Source organism: Eschrichtius robustus, chromosome 7 (genome assembly GCF_028021215.1).
Source record: "Eschrichtius robustus isolate mEscRob2 chromosome 7, mEscRob2.pri, whole genome shotgun sequence".
In the NCBI taxonomy this organism is placed as follows: Eukaryota; Metazoa; Chordata; class Mammalia; order Artiodactyla; family Eschrichtiidae; genus Eschrichtius; species Eschrichtius robustus.
Genome location: NC_090830.1, coordinates 104,387,444 through 104,409,965, shown reverse-complemented (window position 1 = coordinate 104,409,965; position 22,522 = coordinate 104,387,444). Strand labels below are relative to the sequence as shown.

At 39.6% G+C, this 22,522-nt stretch overlaps 1 protein-coding gene across 5 annotated transcripts in view; it reads left to right on the top strand.

The window, feature by feature from the left end:
* CPEB3 (cytoplasmic polyadenylation element binding protein 3) overlaps positions 1-22,522 on the top strand; it is a 178,579-nt gene that overhangs the window by 101,343 nt on the left and 54,714 nt on the right. For all 5 annotated transcript variants that reach the window (XM_068548971.1, XM_068548970.1, XM_068548972.1 and 2 more), the window contains 2 exons: positions 8,504-8,671; positions 10,661-10,750. In XM_068548971.1, the coding sequence (XP_068405072.1) occupies positions 8,504-8,671; positions 10,661-10,750 (258 nt within the window). The remainder of the gene's footprint in view (positions 1-8,503; positions 8,672-10,660; positions 10,751-22,522) is intronic.

Sequence of the window (22,522 nt, the reverse complement as noted above, 5' to 3'; positions counted from 1 at the left end):
GACCGTGGTGCAAACATGTCATCCTGCTAATTCAGACTGGGGTTATGGGAGCTTTCTTGTCTAAAGGAATGGATGGTTCCAGAGTGAAACATGAACAGATGAAGAAATATCTGAGTGTTCATAGCTACAGTGTCTGAAGTATTGCTGCTTATAGTAATAGGAAAATTTTTCACTTTTGCAAGAAGTTGCTCTGGAAGGAACCTAAACTAATAATGAAGGAGGGGTTCTGGGCTGTCCACCCTAATTTCATTCATTAAATGTTTGTGTGCCCATTATGGGTTGGATGAGGTGCTAGACCCTAGCTGTCTCTCTACTGAGTGTTCACTCTAGTGGGGGAGAGAGAGGTAATACATCAGTATTAACAAACATTTTTATACTCAAAAGTTGTGATAAGTACTAGGCAGGAAAAATGGGAGGGTCCCTTTAAGGTAGGATGGTTTTCTCTGAAGAGATGTTATTTAAGCTGAAACCCAAAGGATGGAAAGACAGGATGGAAAGGATGGAAAGATTTATTTATCTTTAAATAAATGTTTTATTTTGCAAATTTCCAAACATACACAAAAATAGAATTGTTTAATGAAGTGTATACCCATCACTTAGCTTCAATGATTATCAACATTTTTGCCAATCTTGTTTCATATGTTCCCCCTCCTTTTTTCCCTTAGAATATTTTAAAGGAAATTGCAGACATCATAATACAGCTATTTTAAGAGGCTTGAAGCATAGTACTGATAAATGCTACAGCATGGATTAACCTTGAAAACATTATGCTAACTGAAAGAAGGCAATTAGAAAAGATCACATGTTGGATGATTCCAGTTTTATGAAATGTCCAGAATAGGCAAATCTATTGAGACAGAAGGTAGACTAGTGGTTGCCTAGGGCTGAGAGGGTTCAAGGAAAATGGGGAGTGACTGCTAATGGGTTAGAAGGATGAATTGTATAATAAGTAAATTATTTCTTAATAAAGCTGTATTAAAAAGGAGTGGTGGGGGAGGGGAGAGGCACCTGAGGCAAGAAAGGGCTTTGTTTGTTTGAGGAAGTAAATAGAGCCTAGAATGGCTGAGCTTGGTGGGAGAGAAGGGAGGGTGTATTAAGATGAGGTTGGAGGAAGGAAGGAAATCTGATCTTGCTGGGCTTTAGCTCCTGGTAAGGATTTTAAACTTGGTCCAAGTACAAGAGGAAATCTATGAATGTTTTAAAGCATGGTCAAGTGATCAGTTTTATGTTTTTAAGAGTACTCTGGCTGTTGTTTGGAGTAGAGTGAGAGAAGTGGGTTGTTTACATTGGAATGATGGTAGTAGTCTAGGCAAGAGATGATGGTGCTTTAGGATAGGATGATGGCAGTGGAGTTGGAAAGAAGTGAACAAATGGGGTTTTATGTAAGAGTTTTGTGTAATAAAAGGAATGCTGGGACTTCCCTGGTGGTCCAATGGGTAAGACTCCGTGCTCCCAATGCAGGGGGCCCAGGTTCGATCCCTGGTCGGGGAACTAGATGCCACATGCATGCCGCAGCTAAGAAGCCCTCATGCTGCAACTAAGACGTCCGTGTGTCGCAACTAAAAACAATCCCGCATGCCGAGATCCCGCAACTAAAGATCCCTCAAGCCACAACGAAGATCCCGTGTGCCGCAACTAAGACCTGGAGCAGCCTAAATAAATAAATAAATAAATAATTTTTTTTTAAAAAAAAAGGAATGCTGCTGCCCCCAGAGATTTGAAACCTTTCATCTAGTTCAAATCTCTCATTATGTAAATGAGACTCAGATAAGTGAAATGTCCAAGGTCACAGAGTAAAACAACCTAGGCTGGAATCTGACTATCTTGACTTACAGGCAGTTTTTTTTTCTTAAGGGAGACATGCTTCATAATCCATTTTTTAAAAAAATCCCCAGAGTGACTTATTTCTGAGCTCCTTGTAAAACTAAGATGGGAAGGGTCAGGCTTGGAGTGGAAGTATTGGGCCAGGAGTGCCCTGGAGCTGCTGGATTGACAGCAGAGACGTGGCAGCTCAGAGGTGAGGTCCAAGCAGTTTTGGCAGCACAGCATGGCCAGTGGGCTTTTGTTTTGCCCTCATAAGCTGTAGGAAACGGAGCCTCCTGGGGAAGAGTTATCTTGGACAAGCCTTCCATGCTTAACTACTAGGCTTTGCAGGTTTCTTATTTGGCCCTTGTCTTCCAAGGCTCCTTTAGCTTTTTTTAAAAAATAAATTTATTTATTTATTTATATTTTAAATTTTTGGCTGTGTTGGGTCTTTGTTGCTGTGCGCAGGCTTTCTTTAGTTGTGGTGAGCGGGGGCTACTCTTCGTTGTGTTGTGCGGGCTTCTCATTGCAGTGGCTTCTCTTGTTGAGGAGCACGGGCTCTAGGTGCACGGGCTTCAGTAGTTGTGGCTCGTGGGCTCTAGAGCGCAGGCTCAGTAGTTGTGGCACACGGGCTTAGTTGCTCCACGGCATATGGGATCTCCCTGGACCAGGGGTTGAGCCCGTGTCCCCTGCATTGACAGGTGGATTCTTAACCACTGCGCCACCAGGGAAGTCCAAGGCTCCTTTAGCCTTAAGTCATCTCTACATCCAGAGATTTTTTGTCCATTTACTGGACCAAAAACTACATTCTGCTTATTAATTGAAAATAGATATCAGAAAACCAGACCATTGGTGGAAGAGAAAGCCAAATGCCCAAAGTGCAGCAGTTGAGAAGTATTTCTCCTGCTTCTGTTGAAATATTGAATATGAATATTTTATGTGAAAGTATCATGAGATTCTAAAGCAGATTTATATGCTAGGTACATAGAATATAATTTTTGGTAAGTAACGTGACTTACTTAAAACATTTTGGTCTTGGGGAATGCCTTTTTTTTTTTTTAACATCTTTATTGGAGTATAATTGCTCTACAATGGTGTGTTAGTTTCTGCTTTATAACAAAGTGAATCAGCTGTACATATACATATATCCCCATATCTCCTCCCTCTTGCGTCTCCCTCCCACCTTCCCTAGCCCACCCCTCTAGGTGGTCACAAAGCACCGAGCTGATCTCCCTGTGCTATGCGGCTGCTTCTCGGGGAATGCTTTTATTAAAGAAAAGAAGTATGTCAGAGAGATACTACTTTAGTGAAGCAGGGCCTCTCATGGGACACAATTTGGGTACATCCTCTTAAGTTTCAGTTTCTAGTAACGCATGTCCAGGAACTAAAATTTTACCAGTCTTCCCAGGGACTGTTTGTCATGGGAGGATGATTTATGCCAACCAAATGAATGCACGAATACCAACCTCTTTAGTCTACTGGACAGATCAGAATACCAGTGTTTCATCTTATCATGGAGATGGATGTAACAGAAATACAATTTCAGTGGCTGATTATTTTTCTACTAGTTCAAGAGTCACCTTTTCATAATAACAAGGCACTAAATTAATAGAACAGCCCTTCAGGAGCTTATAATTAGAGCATAGGGAAATAGATGGTTTTCAGGCTTTGGAAAGATCAAATGAGCCATTCTGTCCCACATAGGAGTAATCCCGCCAGTATGGTCAAAGTCCTCCTATCTCCTGTTGATATGAGCTGGGTAAATGCTGCAAGTTCTTAGTCTGCCCTTCTGTCTTTTAAATGCTTCCTGCATACTAACTTTTTGTTCCATCAGTACTTGAGGCAGTCATGTTACAGTAAGGTTGACTAGATTATAGATTTTGTATTCCATTCCTGAGCATATACTTTTTTTTTTTCTTAAGTCTTTATTGAATTTGTTACAATATTACTTCTGTTTTATGTTTTGGTTAAAGACCCTTAAGTCTTTATTGAATTTGTTACAATATTACTTCTGTTTTATGTTTTGGTTTTTTGTATTCCATTCCTGAGCATATACTTTTTTTTTTTCTTAAGTCTTTATTGAATTTGTTACAATATTACTTCTGTTTTATGTTTTGGTTTTTTGACTTCTGTTTTATGTTTTGGTTTTATGTTTTGGTTTTTTTTTTTCTTAAGTCTTTATTGAATTTGTTACAATATTACTTCTGTTTTATGTTTTGGTTTTTTGGTCTTAGCTCCCTGACCAGGGATCGAACCCGCACCCCCTGCATTGGAAAGCGAAGTCTTAACCACTGGACTGCCAGGGAAGTCCCATTGTATACTTTTCTTAACTTGATTGAACTTCGGTGTTTCCCAAGGCTCCATACACTTCACACAATGTCTCTTTTAGTGGCTGTCTGCTACAGACGGATAATCTGCATTTCAGTGGTTCTTAAGTTTGAGCATAGGAATCACTGAGGAGATTTGTTAAAAGAGCAGATTTTCAAGTTTGACCTCCATGATTCAATTTAAGTAGATCTGGGGATTGAGTTCTGAGACCTGTATTCTTAGTTCTTCAACCTACATTTAGAGAAACATCATGTATGTGTGAATTCTTAGCAGTTTCATTTCCAGGGGCAAATTTATTACTAAAGTCTATGGTACTCTATATACTAATAATAAGACAGAGTTTGGTTTTAAAACCTTGGAAAGTTTCTTAAGTACCCATAACCAATTTTTAAAACAGCCCAAATTTTTGCAATTAACGTTTGCTTTTATTTTCTTTGCCAAAATACTCCGGGGAATCTGTGGTTATGTTGGCCATGCAGAAAGAAAGTTCTCTTTGTTCCAGAATGTCTTGAACATCCACTGCTTCTCCTCACTGATCTGGTTCAAGACTTCCTCGTCTCTCAACTGGACAGTCATAGATTTGTTCAGAATTTCACCCCATCCTCCCTCTCCCTGGGTGCAGATCGCTAGTGGAGGTGATGTAGCTATTATAGGATTTGGGGTGGAGGGAATAACATGGTCCGGGGCATCTTAGAGAAGTCATTCTGACAGGATGGAAGATGGATTAGATGGGAGTATCAGAGTCTTCAGGGAGTGAGTGTGGTTTTTTTTTAAAAAAAGCTAGTATTAGAATGAAATAGCAAATTTGGAAAATCTGGAAATTTCCTGTTGCTTTTGTAATATATACTGTAAAACGTAATGCTTGAACAAACAGAAGGAGGAGAAAAGGTCTCAATTTTCTAGGAACAGGATCCCATCTCTTGCCATCCTCACACCTGTATATTGTGTGCCAGCATTTATTTGCACATACTGTTTTCCTTTCTTGTCTACTGCCTCGCTTTTAACACTTACTGAATACCTATTTTATGTGCCCTTATTAGGACATGAAGATACAGTGGTGAACAAGATTAAATTGGTCCCTGTCCTAATAGAGCTTACAGTTTCACGGGGTTGGGAAATGAGATACCAAATGAAAACCCGTTTGATAGCATAATGGTAATTGAGGAAAAAATGTTAGGAAAAGTGCTGTGAATGGATAGAGATGGGCATCTAATCTAATCTAGAAGGTCAGGAAAGTTCTACCTGAGTTTCAATGACTTTTCAGCTTAGACCTGAAGAATTAATAGGAATTAACTAGAAAATTGGGGAGTTGGGAGGAGGGTGTTTGTTTTGGGTGGGGGGAACACCTTGCCCTTAGGGCCTGAAGCAGGGAGGAATAATCAGGAATTTCTAAGGAGGTCTGGGTGATTGGAGGTTAGTGAACCAGAGGTAGAGGCAGCAACTATGATGAAGGAGAGGTAGGCAGAGGCCTTACAGTTTACAGTGTTTTTGTACTTTATCCAAATAAAGGGTGAGGAGTTTTAAGGATGGGGTGAAGAGTGTAGTTACATGTTCAGATTAATATTTGAAAATGGTGACTTTGGCTGTTTTATAGAGAAAGCATTGTGGGGTACAAGGTAGAAATCAGTAGACTAAACAGGTTGTTGTATAGACTCGTTAGGCTGTTCAGGGGAGAGATGATGGCAATCTGGACCAGGGTGTTAGGACTGAAGGTGGAGAGAACTAAATGGATTGAAGAATTATTTTGTAGCTTGAGTTGGTAGGACTTAGTGAGAGATGGATTAGATGTGGAATATGAAAGAAAGGGATGTTAAGGATGACTCCTAGATTTCGAGATTGAATTGAGTGTGGATAATAGTCATTTTTATTGAGATTGCAGGGAATGCTAGAGGCGCAGGTTTGGAGGGAAAGATAAGAGCTGTTTTGAAAGTTCTTTCTCTGTGGATTCTTATTCTTCACCTTAGAAACTCCCACTCCCACAAGATTCTGCTCAAAATTGTCCTCCTGTGAAATCACTATAAAGCCCTCCCCATCCCCTGCTACCTTTTTCTGTAGAGCAGTAAATTGTGCCATTGTGTCGCTTGGTAAAGTCTTCTCTTAGTATTTCTCTCTCTATTTTATAATTATATGCTTGCGTATCTCTCTCACCAGACTTTATTTCTTTGGCAACGACGTCCAAATAACTATCTTATTTCTTTGGTGTTCCTGGAATGTGGATAAACATTTCTTCAAGTGTTTTCCACTGAGTTATACATGTATGTTAAAGTTTCCTTTATCTTAAATCCAAGTAATGCTAGATTAAGTGATTTTACTACATAACTTTTCCCAGTCTTTGTATTCTTTTTTTTTTTTTTTTCCAGTCTTTGTATTCTAATATGGCTTGTGAATCTCTGGGAAGGGCATAAGGTGTGCAGTATTTTCCAATATTATTTAGTTCTCCCAATCCCTCCCCTCCACCAGCTTTTGTTTTCTGAGCATCTCATGTTACTAGTGTTGAGGGTAAGAGGTGGGGATAGGAACATAACGTGGGAAATGCTGGTTTGGGTGTGAGTAGGACTAGGCACATAATTCACCGAGTGTGGACTACATGAAAAGCAAACCCGACGGCCGTGGGAGAACATCTCTGGATGTTTTGGGGAAGCTCGTTTTGCCTATAGTTGTTGCAGATCTAGTTCTTTTACCCCCAATGAACAAAACAGACATCAGGGGATGAGAATTTACTGTCTATTGTTTGTCCTTGCCAGGCTAAAAAAGCTAGGTAACACGAGGTGACAAATTCTGTTCTGTTTCTTTGTAGCTAAGCTGGGAAGAGCTGAACAAAAAATTCTTTGGTCCTTTTATTTATTAACTCTCAACATCAAAACAGTGCCTTTCTTATACCACCTGGGTTGTTCATAAAATAAACAGTTATATTAGTAACTTCTTTATAGAAGAATTAATGTTCAGTATTTTTCTAAGGCTATTTATATTCTGTTTTAGAGAGTTGGCTGTAGTGACACAGAACCTAGGTCTCAGGGCTCTATAGAGAGGAGAGACTAAATAGGGAAGACAGTGTCCTTTTTTTGAAGAGTGTATGATTTATTTTAGGGGGGAAGTTTTCTTTTTTTCAAAAGTTAGAGAGCTCAAGATAGTTCAATTTTAGAGTGGATCCTAGTGGAAAGCTTTACTAGGAACTCATTGACTCAAACAGGGAAGTATATATATATATATTTTTTTTTTTTTTTTAATAAATTTATTTTTATTTATTTTTGGCTGTGTTGGGTCTTTGTTGCTGCATGTGGGCTTTCGCTAGTTGGGGCGAGCCGGGGCTACTCCTCATTGCGGTGCACGGGCTTCTCACTGCGGTGGCTTCTCTTGTTGCGGAGCTCAGGCTCTAGATGTGCGGGCTTCAGTAGTTGTGGTGCGTGGGCTTAGTTGCTCCGTGGCATGTGGGATCTTCCCAGACCAGGGCCCGAACCCATATCCCCTGCAGTGGCAGGTGGATTCTTAACCTCTGTGCCACCAGGGAAGACCTATGTATATATTTTAAACTATATATATATATTTTAAACTTAGATTTTATTTTGTGATGCCAGATGGCATTATTGTGTTACATTTATTGACAGACTTTAACTGCTGGCATCTTTCTTATGTCATGTGGAGTGGGTAGGGCCTTTACTCTACAGACTTTATTTGGCTATAGAGTTAACAATAGACATCGTTTTCTTGAGTGATATAAAATACAGCTTAGATTAGTAAAGATGTCATAACCACATCTACATCTATACTCCCATATCTTAATTTACATGTCTTCATTTACTTGCCCCACCCTTTATTATTGTGGATGTTTGTTTCTAAATTGGAGTAGCTTGGAATGGCAGGGAAAACTTGATCATTTTTAGTACTGCTATCAGAGAAGTTATCAGCCTCTGTCATCAGTTTAATATTCCATCAGCTATCAGACCCAGTCTTTAGACATGAACCTCTGAAGTCACCATAAAGAACAATCAAAATCTGTCAATAAAGATTACTTTTCCATTTACTTTAAGAAAACCCTGGGGAAAGGAAAAATAACTGCTGAATACTCTTAGCAGCAGTGATAGGGACTGTATGAGTAAAATGTAGTAATTTTTTTAGCAGCGAAAACAGCTGCAATTTTTGACGCTTCTTCCTTAATATCAATCCAGTTGTTTCTGTGCTGTACATACCTTTACACAAAAGTGATACTATAAACTTGTCTAGACCTGGTAACCTGCAGTCGCTTATTCTATTGAAAAAGTCACAGCTCAGGATATATTTTTTGGAACGCTTCACTCTGTGCTTCAGCTCCTAATAAAGCATGTGTTGTCCATGAAAATAATTTTAACCATAGAAACTCCCACATTTGTTTCAGGTCGATCTTCTCTCTTTCCCTTTGAAGATGCCTTCCTGGACGACAGTCACGGCGATCAGTCCTTGTCATCCGGCTTAAGTTCTCCCACTCGCTGTCAAAATGGGGAGCGAGTAGAACGCTACTCTAGAAAGGTGTTTGTTGGAGGCCTTCCTCCTGATATCGATGAAGGTACAATGCACTCACTTTATAATGACTTTATAAAGGCCAGGTTTGTTATTTGTGTGATTTGACCCTACCTCTCCTCTTGAAGGCAGCTTCAGGACGTTCGTATCTTGGTGTCAGGAGATGAGGATATTCGATAGATGGGGAAGTGAGAGATTGTGCACTTTAGGTCTGTTCTTCATACATAGCAGTCTTCAGACAACTTCCCATTTCCTAGTTATTAATACATTTGGGGATACATTTTAAATGATACATTTTAAATGATAATGAGAGCTAATATGTATGAAACTCGTACCACAAGCCCATTGTTGTGCCAGGTGCTTTACATTATCTTGTTTAATCTCCATAGCTACCCTGTAAGGCGTCTGCTACCAGCTCTGTTTTGTGGGTGAGGAAACTAAGGATCAGAGAGAAACAGCTTATCCAGGGTTATGCAGCTAATGGTGCAGCTGGAATCAAAATCAGTCTGATTCCAGAGCTTTTGCTCCTATCCATCACACCATACCATCTCATATTTTAATGTGGATACCTATTAATGAAAAACCCCCTCTTGCCTTTAAAGAATGAAGACTTATTGGAATATTTCCTAATAATATTTTTGAGATACTGCCAATCCAAAAGTGAGTTTCACTTATGCCTAAAGCCAGCCAACATATAGTAGGTTGTCAATAACTATTTGTTGAATGGACAAATGAAATAGAATTGTGACAAAGTTACCTCAAGGGAAATAACAGCGGCTCTAATTCTAGTAGGCTTTGGATCTGCTATAAAAACATTGTTAAAGCAGAATTGTTTTGCCAGTATTATTTAAGCTATGGTATTTCTCTAATTTATCATGATTTTCTTTTTTTCATAATGAGAGAAGAATAGTCTCTAAAAGTAGTTTTACTTTAGGCTTACTGCTTTAAAGCTGTACATTTTCCTCTAAACTATTCTTGTACTAGTGTTAATCTCATCCCTGGATTGGATTTTTCTTTAAGACCAAGTTTTTGATCATGGCTGAGAGAGTGGCAACTTAAACCTGATTAGGAGCTTAGTTATAACCTTCTGCTTTGAGTCAAAAGTCAGAAGGAAAAGATAAATTTGTTAAGCTATAACTTCTGAAACGTTTTCTTTATAGGCTGTGTAATAGGTATATATGAGAGAAAGAGACCATTGGCTTTAGCTTTTTCTTATCCCTAAATAGAATTACCTACTTATTGTCCCTACTCCTCACCAAAGGAATAATATTTCTAAAACAATCTTAATAATAATCTAAGATTAATAATCTTAGAGATTGTTTCACCACACAAGTGGAAGTGTATTTTAAATATTTTGTGTACTTTTGCCTGTTTTTCTAAAAACAGAGAACATTCCTATTTTTAGAATCTCCTTCCTACTTGACAGAGAGGTTACCTTAGCTAATGTCAGATTTTTTTCCTTCCAAATTCTTTATATCAGGTTTATTGGAAGTGAAGGAGGGAAGTGAATTATAGTTAGAAACACATTCTGCATTGTTGAAATACAATGGTATTTCACTTAGTAAGTTTGACTTCTGTAAAAATGCTTTAGAATATAGAGCTCTCAAAACATTTTAAAACAGGACTTCCCTGGTGGCACAGTGGTTAAGAATCCGCCTGCCAATGCAGGGGACATGGGTTCGAGCCCTGGTCCAGGAAGATCCCACATGCCGTGGAGCAGCTAAGCTCGTGCGCCACAATTACTGAGCCCGCATGCTACAGCTACTGAAGCCTGCACGCCCTAGAGCCCGTGCTCCACAACAAGAGGAGCCACCGCAATGGGAAGCCTGCGCACCGCAACGAAGAGTAACCCCCGCTCACCGCAACTAGAGAAAGCCCGCGTGCAGCAACAAAGACCCAACGCAGCCAAAAATAAAATAAATAAATAAATATATTTAAAAAAGAAAAAGCATTTTAAAATAAAAAGACATGTTTTATGCTATTCTGTTTGCAGTATTATTTTCTCTTCTGCTAAGAGTCCTTCTTTGTTTTGTAGATGAGATCACTGCCAGCTTTCGCAGGTTTGGACCTCTCGTCGTAGACTGGCCTCACAAAGCTGAAAGCAAGTCGTATTTTCCTCCTAAAGGTAATGCGCTTAAAATGTCTACACTGCCTGCCTATTGGAGAGCTAACATGATAATTCAATAAAAGGCAGCCTTTTAACTCTGGAAATAGCTGTTGACTTTTCCCCTCCAATTAAGAAAACATTTCCATGTTGATCATCTTTTTATATTTTACTGTTTCCACTTGGAGACTATTCTCCCAGGAGCACAGTGGTTGTTTTGTGGCATCTACTTTTATTGACAGTGAGATCCTGTGAGTTTATTGTGAACGAGCCTTGGCTAACTTTTCATTAATTGAGAGAAGAGATCTAGGGTTTTGAGGAATGTCAGCAATGGAAAAGAAAAGATTGTTTTGAGTCAAATTTTATTAGTAGCCCATAGCCCTGTGGTTTTATAGATCTTATAAACCCCAAACTTGGAAAAGTTAGTGACTGAAGAATGACATTATATAAAATTACTTTTATCCATGTCTGTATCTTAAGTGACTTAGCCTTTTAACAGGTAGAGGGCACACTAACAAAGGACTCTTTACATGACCTTGCTTCCCTTATTTTTGATAGACTTTTTTGTTAGTTTATGAGGGCATGAAAATATATCACTTTGTTTATAGTTTGTCATTTCTGTGGAATCTAGGGAGCTTTTCTGGTGATATTAATTCTACGTATGTTCCTAGATTTATATTGAAGAGTGTTTTGAGTTAAAGAGAAAGTTTTCTTCTTGTGTTATGTTCTGTATGTTTCAAGGATGTCCTTCATCTCTAAGGAACTGGGTTTTGATGTGTATTATTGTGTAACAGTACTCACCACAAGAAGATGGAGTCAAAATACTTGTCCTTCCTGGGCCTTGTATAGGAATCAAATTATAGCTTAACCTAGGAAAGGCAGGAGCTTCCTTTTATGTCTGGTTTATTAGATTTGTCACCTGTACTTCTCCCCACTCTCTTTATAGCCTATGAAAAATAATATAAGACTGTTTGTTTGCTTTTTAACATTCTTCTGTTAATCTTCTCCAATAATTTTTAAAATTAAAATTAAGTCTTATGTTAGTCAAAAAAGATAAAGATCATCATGCTGATTATTTCAGTGAAGGAATGTATTCACTTTGTGGTGCATGTATAACACTAAAGAAACATGTTTAAAACATGTTTTTAAGAATGCTAATGGTTTGTTGAATCAGAATAGTGGTATTTCAGTGAATGAATGAGTTCACCACACTGTGCTGCATGTAATACACTCTGTAAAGTCACATGTATAACAAGATGTTCCTGAGAGTACTAGCTGCACGTGTGAATGAAGGCAGTGTTATTTCAGTGAAAGAATGTATTCACCACACTGTGGTGCATGTAACCACTCTGTAAAATGACATGTGTAAAAGATATTTCTAAGAGTACTAGTTGAAAAAAAAAATCCTCATTCTGAGAAGGTTATAAAAATGATTCTGGGATAAAAGGTGTCAGGTGATCATTGTAAAAAATAAAAATGAAGATAAGCACATCTATGGTCATGTCCAAAGAAAATTATCCCAGATCTACCTCTGTCAGAGATAATCACTATATACATTTTATTAAATATCCTTCTTATATCTCTTTATGAATATATACATTATATGAAATTTAAAATTTTACATAAATGGGATCACACTATATATGCTGTTTAATAACCTGCATTTTCCGCCCAGCAATGTCAACATCTTTCTGTAAGAAACCTATATTATCCTTAATGACCTTGTTGTATTTAATCAGTCCTACTGCTGGTCATTTAAGTTGCTTTCAGTTGTTTTTTCTCATGGATGATGCTTCAGTGAATATCCTTGTGCCTTCATTTTTTTTGCTTTTTTCTAATTACCTCTTAGGGTGACTTTCCAGAAGTGAGGTACATATTTATACGTACTGCCAAGCTGCCCTTAACAAAGGTCATACACATTTATGTTCCCACTAGTAGTACCTGATTCGTAAAACTTTGTTTTATTGAGGGTCTGGCGATATGGCTCTTTTTCGATCTTTGCCAATCTGATGGTTAAAATAACATCTTTTTTGGCATTTTTTTCTCTTACTGGCCATTTGAATTTATTATTTTACTTTCTTACATCGACATCTCATTTCTCTCTGGAATTTATAATGGAGTAAGTCACAAAAAAGGATCCAACTTTATTTTTCCCGGTATCATGGCAGTTGTCCCAGCAGTCATTTATTGACAATTCCATTTTTTCCTCATTGATTTGAGTCATTAGAATTAAGTATTGGTTGGAAGGTCATCTCTTCTGTTTCCCTACACTGAATTTCAAAGACTTAGTTTTAAAAAAAGGTAAAGAATTTCATTAGTAATTTTGTTTACATGTTAGAATGATAGTTTTTTGGATATTTTGGATTAAATAAAGTATATTAAAATTAACTTCTCCTGTTTCTTTTTAACTTTTTAAATGTAGATATTGGAAAATTTTAAATTACATATGTGACTCATATATTTATTGGACAGCACACCTGCAGAACACGAGTCAGCAAACTATCTTTGGCCTGTGAGCTAAGCATAGTTTTTATATTTTTAAGGGTTGTAGAAACACACACACACACACACACACACACACACACACACACACACAAGAATAGGTAACAGAGACTATACGTGGCCCTCAAATCCCTTTGCAAAAAGTTTATTGACTCCTGTTCTAAAATAGCCCAGAGAATTGTTCATTTAGCTTCTGAGACATCCAGTGACAAAGGAGGCAGTTTATTTCAGAGGAAGTCTATGTATTTGCAGACCTAACTGATTATTAAATTTTGTTCTTCTATTGAAGATGGTCACTGTAAAAAGTACAAATGAAGATAAACATATATGGTCATGCAATCTTTACCCAATGGTCAATTGTGTTCGATAAAGTAAAACTGAGTCATTATTGTGACATACATCTCTCGGTACTTAAAGAACTATCAGTTTCTCTTCAAGTCTTTGCTTTTCCAAGCTACATATTTTCACATCTCAAGTCATACCTTATGCCTAATGGATTCTGGACCACCATTATTCTTGTTTGCCTTTTCTGTGCATATGTCATCTCTACAATATCCTACTTAAATTTGTTTCTGAGAGTTGAAGAGAGAACATTTGGGTTAGTATGAGCAGTATAGAGTTTGGCAACTCTATGAACTCCGTGGTTTTGGTACCACTCCTACGTAACAGCACAATAATATAGAATTGTAGAATGTTAGAGAAAGTGCCCTTATTTTATAGCTGAGGTTAAGTGTTGAGATGGACTAGGGAGAGCCAGGCCAAGAAGAGAATCTGGATCTCCTGATTCTGGTCCTCAGGCTTGCATCCTCCGAGAGCAGATTGCCTTTGTGGTGATTTTGGGGTCAAGTAGGAGAAATAATTATACTGTTGGCTCCTGTTGTGTTTTGCTCTCAGCTAAAGTCTGAAGGTTGACCTAGTTTGGAAGGACCTAAAGAAATTTGGTGTTATTCCAAGATTGAAGTAACTTTGAGAATCCATGCCCATTGCTTTGAACATTGGGAACATCTGAGTAGTTCACCCCAAACTGTTCTGTGCCTTCTTAATAATACGTCCTCATGCTGTTTCTATTTTTCCTTAAATTCCTTAGGTTTTAATTCAGGTCAGTGCTTTTTTGGTAATCCCCCTCTTGCCGATTATAGTTTTCTTAGGTCACCTCAGCTTGGCCATAAGGCACAGTTCCTTTGGCTGTATGCTTTAGGCTTATGTGTAAATAAGAGGAAAATATGAACCATCCACTATTGAGTCCTCCTGTCTTTTTCTCAGAAAGTGTATGCCTAATGACATAAACAGAACCATTCATGTATCCAGCAGGTATACCTGTACAGATGTGGAGCACGGTTTGTAAAACCATGGCCATTTCAGTGGACTGTGGAGAACTTAACATCCATGTAGAAAAACAGTGACCAAGCACGTCAGCTGTCCCCTTAAGTGTTGTTGGACCAGCAGAGTGGGAGGTGATGGAGACTGGGCTTCTCTCCAGCACAAAGCCACTGAGGCATTTGATCAACTCTTTGAGGATATGCAGAGCCCTCTGGATCATTTGTCTGTGGGCCACAAAACAGATAGTTGCTTGGTGTTCTCCAGAGCACCTCTGAGAACCTGGAAGGCAAAAGAAGGCATGGAAATCAGATCGTGTCTTCGTGATATGTTCTCAGACCTCCTGAACTTAGAGTCCTGTGGGGGAAATTAAAAGAAGTCAAATAGTCACAATATACCACAATTATAAACTATAATAGTTCTCTAAAGGAAAAAATGGAGAGTGTGGTGACTTTAAAAGGTGGACGTCGATTTAGATCGGGTATATGGAGAGAGCTTCTTTGAGAAAATAGCGATTAAATAGACCTGAAAATTGAGGAGTTAACTAGAAAGTGTAGGGAAGCAAGTGCCAAGCAGAGGAATACCATATGGGAAATAGTATGAAAAGGGCTTTATTACCTTTGAAGAAATGAAGGAAGTGTGGTTGGAATGTTGTGAGGGTGGAGAAAATGACATGAAAGAAAGTCTTGAAAAAAAAGTACGATTATTTTCCCTTCCCTGAATTGCTCTAGTCCCCCAGAGAGAGTAGATACAAAGGCATTTGTGTGGTGTTTGTCTTTGGGGTAGAGACAGAATGGAGTTGGGTCAAATAGAAATATCAGTTTAAAATACTTTCAAATAGCTATTGATAAAACTGAAGCAAAGTCTTCCTTTGTGTTTTCTGCCTTTGGTTCTTGATGATGAAAAGAAATTCAAATCTAATCAAAATATTGAGGAAGTTTGCTGAGATTGCATTCTCATGCTTTTTACTTCTGGAATAGTAGAGTTGGAGTTGTGAGTTCTGGAAAGGGAGGTTCTCCCAAATGTTAGCGCATGAACCAAATCCTGCATTCATACAAAATACTAATCAACATCACTATGTTTATAGTAGGTTGGATGCAGGTAATTTGAAGATAGTTATTGCAAGGGGATGGCGAGAGATCAAATAAATGCAGACAGAGGGCCTGGGTCCTGGTGCAAATGATCATGCATCAATCCATCTAATATTTGTTGCACATCAGTCTGTGAAAGAGTCTATACTATATGGCCTTGTGGGGGATCTAGAGAAGACACCATTCTTGTTTTTGAGAAGGCTGCAGTTTTCCAGAGGAGACATGAGAACACAGCGGTGAAACATTAAGTCATGGTAAAGAGCATGGATTCTGGAACTAGACTTGCTGGGCTACTCCACTTATTAACTGTATGATCTTAGACATGCTGTTTAGCCTTTCAAGTGTTTCATCACTTGTAAAAGAGGATAATATGAATACCTACTTCATAAGGTTGTGTGATGAGGATTAAAATGGGTAAATCCATGTGGAGTGCTTAAAATAGTCCCTGCATACAGGTTTTATGAGTGATGTTGTTATTTTCATTAAAATACAGATCAACTTATGGTTAATGACAAGTGAGTAAAAAATATTCTAGGCATCTAGAGGAGGAATAGATTACTGTGGGCTGTGCAAGACCTTGGTCTTAAAAGCTAGGCAGGAAGAGAAGAGGCAGAATAATGATAATTATTCTGGGGCTAGAATAATGATAATTAGGATGGCTAACATTTACTAAGGGCTTGCTGTGAGCTCGGCAGTAGGTTACTATTTTCTAAGCTTAATCTAATTTAATCTTCCTAACTCCACAAGGTAGGCACCTTTATTATTACCATTTTAAAGAGTAAGAAGCAGGTGTAGAAGAGAGTAATTTGTCTATGGTCATGTGTTAAATGATGGGACTGGGATTTGAGCCTAAACAGGCTAACCTCAGAGTCCCAAGGTTCTCAGATATTGCACTATACTGTTGTCATTCGGGAATAAGAACGGCCTAGAGGTAGGTGTATTCAAGGCGGGGTTATGTGGTAGCCTCACTGCCAGGCTTAGGACTTGGGTCCAGTAACCAGTGATCAAGAGTACAGGCTCTGGAGTCAGCTGCCTGGGTTGAATTCCTGTTCCACTACTTGCCATTGCTGTATCTTTGGGCTGATTATTAATCTTCCTAAATCTCTCTCCCTCTCTCTCTCTTTCTCTCTCTCTGTCTCTCTCTTTTTTTAAAAAATTTTATTAAATTTATTTATTTTTATTTTTGGCTGCCTTGGGTCTTTGTTGCTGCACGCGGGCTTTCTTGGCAAGAAAGTTGCAGCCAGCGGGGGCTACACTTCATTGCAGTTCACGGGCTTCTCATTGGGTGGCTTCTCTTGTTGCAGAGCATGGGCTCTAGGCGCGTGGGCTTCGGTAGTTGTGGCACTTGGGCTCAGTAGTTGTGGCTCGCGGGCTCTAGAGCGCAGGCTCAGTAGTCGTGGTGCACGGGCTTAGTTGCTCCGTGGCATGTGGGATCTTCCCGGAGCAGGGCTCGAACCCGTGTCCCCTGCACTGGCAGGCGGATTCCTAACCACTGCGCCACCAGGGAAGTCCTGTCTCTGTTTTTTTTTTTTAATCTACAAAGTGGAAACAATAATACCACTTCTGGGTTTATGAGGATTAAATGAGACAGTGCACATAGGATACTTTCTTAGAGCCCAGATATCATTCAAGACTTCTTTTTTTTTTTTTTTTTTAACTTTTGGGTTTTATTTATTTATTTATTTATTTATTTATTTATTTATTTATTTATTTATTTAATGGCTGTGTTGGGTCTTCGTTTCTGTGTGAGGGCTTTCTCTAGTTGCGGCAAGTGGGGTCCACTCTTCATCGCAGTGTGCGGGCCTCTGATTATCGCGGCCTCTTTTGTTGCGGAGCACAGGCTCCAGACGCGCAGGCTCAGTAATTGTGGCTCACGGGCCTAGTTGCTCCGCGGCATGTGGGATCTTCCCAGACCAGGGCTCGAACCCGTGTCCCCTGCATTGGCAGGCAGATTCTCAACCACTGCGCCACCAGGGAAGCCCAAGACTTCTTTTTTTCTTTTTTTTTTTTTAAGCAAGGGAGAGGTTAGGTTTAGTATTTGGTTTTGGTTTTTTAGCCAGGGTCAGCAAAACCGTTTAGGTGTTTTCTGTAATCAAGCTCGTAAGAAGTGATAAGGACCATGAACTCCTAAGATAGTAGCATTGAGGTATTACTAGAATGAGGGGAGAAAGGGACCGGTGGTCTTACTGATAGAGTAGATCATGATGGTGATAGGTTTGATGGCAGGGTTGTGCTAAAATTCCTTCCACTGAATGGGAGAATCGTGGCACTATTGAATGTGAGGGAGTCAGCAGAGGGAAAACCAGTTTGGTGTAGTGTTGAAATGTTTGAAGATCCGTAGAGTTTGGTATGTCCTTACTTCTTATCTGAGAGGAAATTCCTAATGGGCAGTTGGAATTGTGGCTAGGGAGTTTGGGAAAAGAGTCTGGAGATGGAGGTACACATCTCTTGCGAGTCATCTTTATAGAGTGGAGGGAAAAGAAAATGAAAAGCCATTAATAAGTAAGTTTTGTCAGGAACCAGAAAGAAAAAGAGGACATGGCAGTGGAGATGCAGGTGAGTGAAGGACTGTGGGTGTGTCTGTGGCTACGGAGGCGCGCAAGGAAAGAAGCTTCAAGAAAGAATAGTCAGCACCATCAGATATCACAGGGTTATTGAGAAGTCCTTGATGGAATAGAGATGCATGTGGCCCTCTTGTCAAGTACATGATCATAGTAATTTCTATTGTTATCCTAATTCTAGGCCTTAATATTTTAATGAAGTAGTAGAAGCAGAACAAAGCAATCTGGCCGCAGTGAACAAGTGTTATTTTATAAGCAGTAAGAATAATCCTGCCTCCGTAGCAGAGCCAACCATCATCGGTTTTGTTTCCCTCCAGTCTTTATTCATATGTATCTTTTTTTTGTGGGAGTGTAATAATAGCAGAGATACAGTTTTCCATTCTCCTTCCTCCCAAGTTTCTGCTTAATTTTCATATTTTTTAAGTGGCTGCCTAACCTGCTGCTGCACCATAATTGACTTGCTTGTTGGTCATGGAGGCTATTATAAATAATGCTTCTGTTAATATATCCTTTTGTGTGTGGTTTTTCTTTCAGAGTATTTTCTTTAGCATAAATTTGCAGCAGAAGCTTAACCAGAGTTAAAAGAAATGAAAATCTTAATGACTCCGGATTTGATATCACATGGCTTCCCAAAGCAATTTTCTTTATGAAGTTTATGCTAATTTGGACATCTGCAGCACATTTTCCAAGTCAGATAAATGGTACATTAACAGTTGTGGACTTACCTTTTCGCCTACGTGTTTGGAATATAATGGACCCCTGCAGAAGCCAGGAACCACATTGATATGAATCTTGTACATGAAGCATTTAAACCTTTTCCTCTTGGGTCTCATCGGTCAAGTCCTGGGTGTTCCTTGACATCATCTTCTGTCATTCTCTGCCTTACCTTCTCTGGCCACACTGACTCCTTTGCTATTCCTTGAGGTAAACTAAGGCTTCTCAGGGGCTTAGTACTTCCGTTTGTCCAAAACCATCTTCCCCCAAATTTCTGAATGGACCACTCCTTCTCTTCCCTTAGACAGACCTCTGCTCAAATGACACCTTCACAGAGAGATCTTTCTTGACTTCCTCATCTCATACAGCAGCCCCTCTACCCTCTTACTCTCTGTACCTCTTACCCTCATTTTATTTTTCCTCAAAGTAGCTATTTTATCACAACCTGAAAAAAATTATATGTGTTTTTCTGCTTTCCAGATTGGAATGTAGGTTTTATGAGAACAGGGTTTTTTATGTTTTGTTCACTGCTCTGTACTCAGTACCTTGCATACCTGCATCAATGGCTAGCCCTCGGATGTTTGTTAAATGGATGAATTTTATCTTTGCAAATGATGAGCTCATTACTTGTAGAGTCCATCAAATTTTAGAGCTGCCCTACAGATCGTCTCATTCTAATTCAACCTTTATTTTAACCTAAGACTCAAAGAGGTGATGTGTCTTTTCCTAGGAGCACACAGCTCTTATTAGACAGACTTGAACTGGGAAGACTAATAGTTTATACTATTTTACCTGGTGAATTACCAAGAAAATAATTTTTGTTTTGCTAGGGTGTATGATTTGTGGGAAAGGAGGATAGGTTTAAACTATATAATCTGATAAATTATGCTGTTATTTATAGGGCTGGATTTTATATAAAAATTAGCAACTTAAGCTATATGACCCATGGCACACTTTCATAGCTATTTAAAAATGAAAGTGATCCTTGGCTTTTTCCTGAATTCTTCTATTCTGTTGGCCACACTGACATAGCTGGGGTATTTCCAAAGAGCTGGTTTAGGCTGAGGCTATAGGTCTGAGCTGCCCTTTAGCTATAGCTTAACCATGGGATTTTGCCTCTGGGGTGATACCACACCATTTCTGGACATGGGTGCACTGCTTTGTAGGGGAGTTCTTTGACTACAAGGATCAGAGGGTTCTCTTGTGCTACTTCAAATTGGGGAAGTAGTTATGAGTGACAAGGAAAGCCCAAAAATAGGAGCTGTGACACAACCAGGTGTCATGGAGACTGTGCTAGGGGGTGGCAGGCTGCAAGGATTTGAACAGTGGGAGCTATTAATCCTTCATTGTAATGTTCCACATTATCATGACTCAGCTCGTCTCTGCATGTGTGCTCCTCTCTGTTTGTGCTTCCAGTGGGCAAATTGTTTTCATATTTCTAGTTGGAGTCCAGAGAGAGGGAATCTGATTGGTTCAGTTCACCTTTTAACCCCTTGCTGTGACATAGGCCATCCTAATTGTAGTGGCCTTAGAATCCTTGACTGCTTAATACAAAATAAAAAAAGCAAATGGTTTTTAGTTCTGCTTCCTCGAGCATGGGACTGGGAATGTGGCAGCTAGGAAGGTAAGTTGGGCAGGGCAAACTTTTATGATGGTAGATGTGCTTAGCGTCACCTCCCTCATTGCCTCCTGGGAGAATAGCCCATGTCCAAAGTTGCTGTTACCGGAGCTACAAAAAAAAAAATGTCTACCTACCCTGAGCCTTCTACCCCTGCCTGGCTCTGAACCAAGCAGCGGCTCCTGATACTGCCAACAGTCTTACCTCTTGTGGTGGGGCTGGGGCCAGGGAGAGGAGCTGGCATCTCCTGGGCAGTGAGCGCAGCTACACTGTACCACTGTTGGCAGAGACCTCTGGGGCAAAGGCAGGGACAGCAGCCAGCTGCAGATGTTGGACAGGCGATTGGCCACATGGCTCTGAAGCTGTGTTAAGTCGATGGGGCTGGCATCCTCGGCCCATATGGAAGCCAGCTTCAGCCCTAGCAATTCAGGTGCACGGCCAGGTGGATCGAACAGTAACAGTCATGCATATTTATTCGAGAGTGACCCATGCCTTGAGCTCTGATGATTCCCGCCCACCTTGAGTCAAGCGTGTACTTCTAAGTGGCTGTTTCTACTGGTGATCACGTATTTCCTCTGCACTGGTCAGGCTGACTTGACTGCTAGTCCTTGTGACCAAGGTCGTGCAGGCATGGAAGTTTATACAATACCAGCATGGTTTGTGAACCTGGCATAAGCCGGGCCACAGGGGATTCAGATTGACTTTGAGCTGACCAGCTAAGGAGATGCTGTTTGAAGAACAGGAAAGGGGACTCTACTTGAAATGGGCAAAATAGGTCATTGTGAAGCTGCAGTGGGCTGGATTCACAGCACCTCTTTCCTTTTTCCTTCAGTTTGTCTGAATCTGGCTTTGGAAAGGAGAGTTTTCAAGCTTCACATTTTTTTTCCCTTGTAGCGTAACTTGGATGAAAATAAGTCAGTGTTGTTTTAGGCCCAGATTCCAAGTTTTTCCACCTTCTGAGTTATATAAACTGATCGCGTTGGGAACCTAATGGAGCTTTAGCATGTACTTAACTTTTTGCAGTTTGTAAGCTTTTGAGTAACACTTGGCCTTTTTTTTTTTTTTTTTTTTTTAAATGCAGGTCCTGGCTTATAGTACTCATACTCTTTGGTGAATTATGAATCCTATATTTTAATATTTGATTGATTGAAGTTTTTGTCCTCCGGATGGATTTTCTCATAAAAACACGGAAACTGCATTGCAGAGCAGCAAGAGTGGACTTTTTGTTCTGTTTTGTCCTGTTTTGAAGAGATGGAGCAGCAACCTATTGTTGCTTTTAAAAGCTCAGCACACCCTCAGTTTAAACTGTTCTATTAAACATTTCTCTCTTTTGCGTTATATTAAAGAGGAACTGTTAGAGTTAGTGTTTGATTTCAAAGCATTAATAGTTTGAGGGACTGTATAAAACGGAACGGGCAGAAGGAATGTACAGGCCACAGGACAAAGCTGAGCAGCCACTTAAATAACAGAGACAGCTTGTACTGTGTCACAGCAGTACTTGTTGTGCTAACCCCAGGCAGAGGTACTGGAAAGGGGGGGGGATGCTTGTTTAGTTCAGAGAAGCCGAAACCACCCCCGATGAGAACTTTCTTTTGAAGAGAGTAAAATTCAGGAACTGAAATGCCAGCTGCAAATTTGGTAGGCTGAGGCAGAGAGAATGTTTTAGAAGAGGGCGTAGCTTGGGGCAGGACTTGCTGGCAGGAACTGGATAGGGCTAAGGCTATGAGCAAGTGAGACCAAGAGAGGATGTATCATTTGGAAGAGTTCAGAATGGGAAGCTGACTGAGAGGATCTGGTGAAACATTTTGAAAGCTGAGAGCAAAGACTTGGGTTGTCTTTCAAAATAGAACGGGATAGCCTTCGTCTTGAGAAGGAGAAATGGTGACACCAAGAAAACCCATTGGCAGCAGCATTAAGAACTCATCAGAGGAGCGTTAAAGTGCAAGGAGGAGAAATTAGATTGTCAGAGTTCAGGCAATCTACAAGCAGG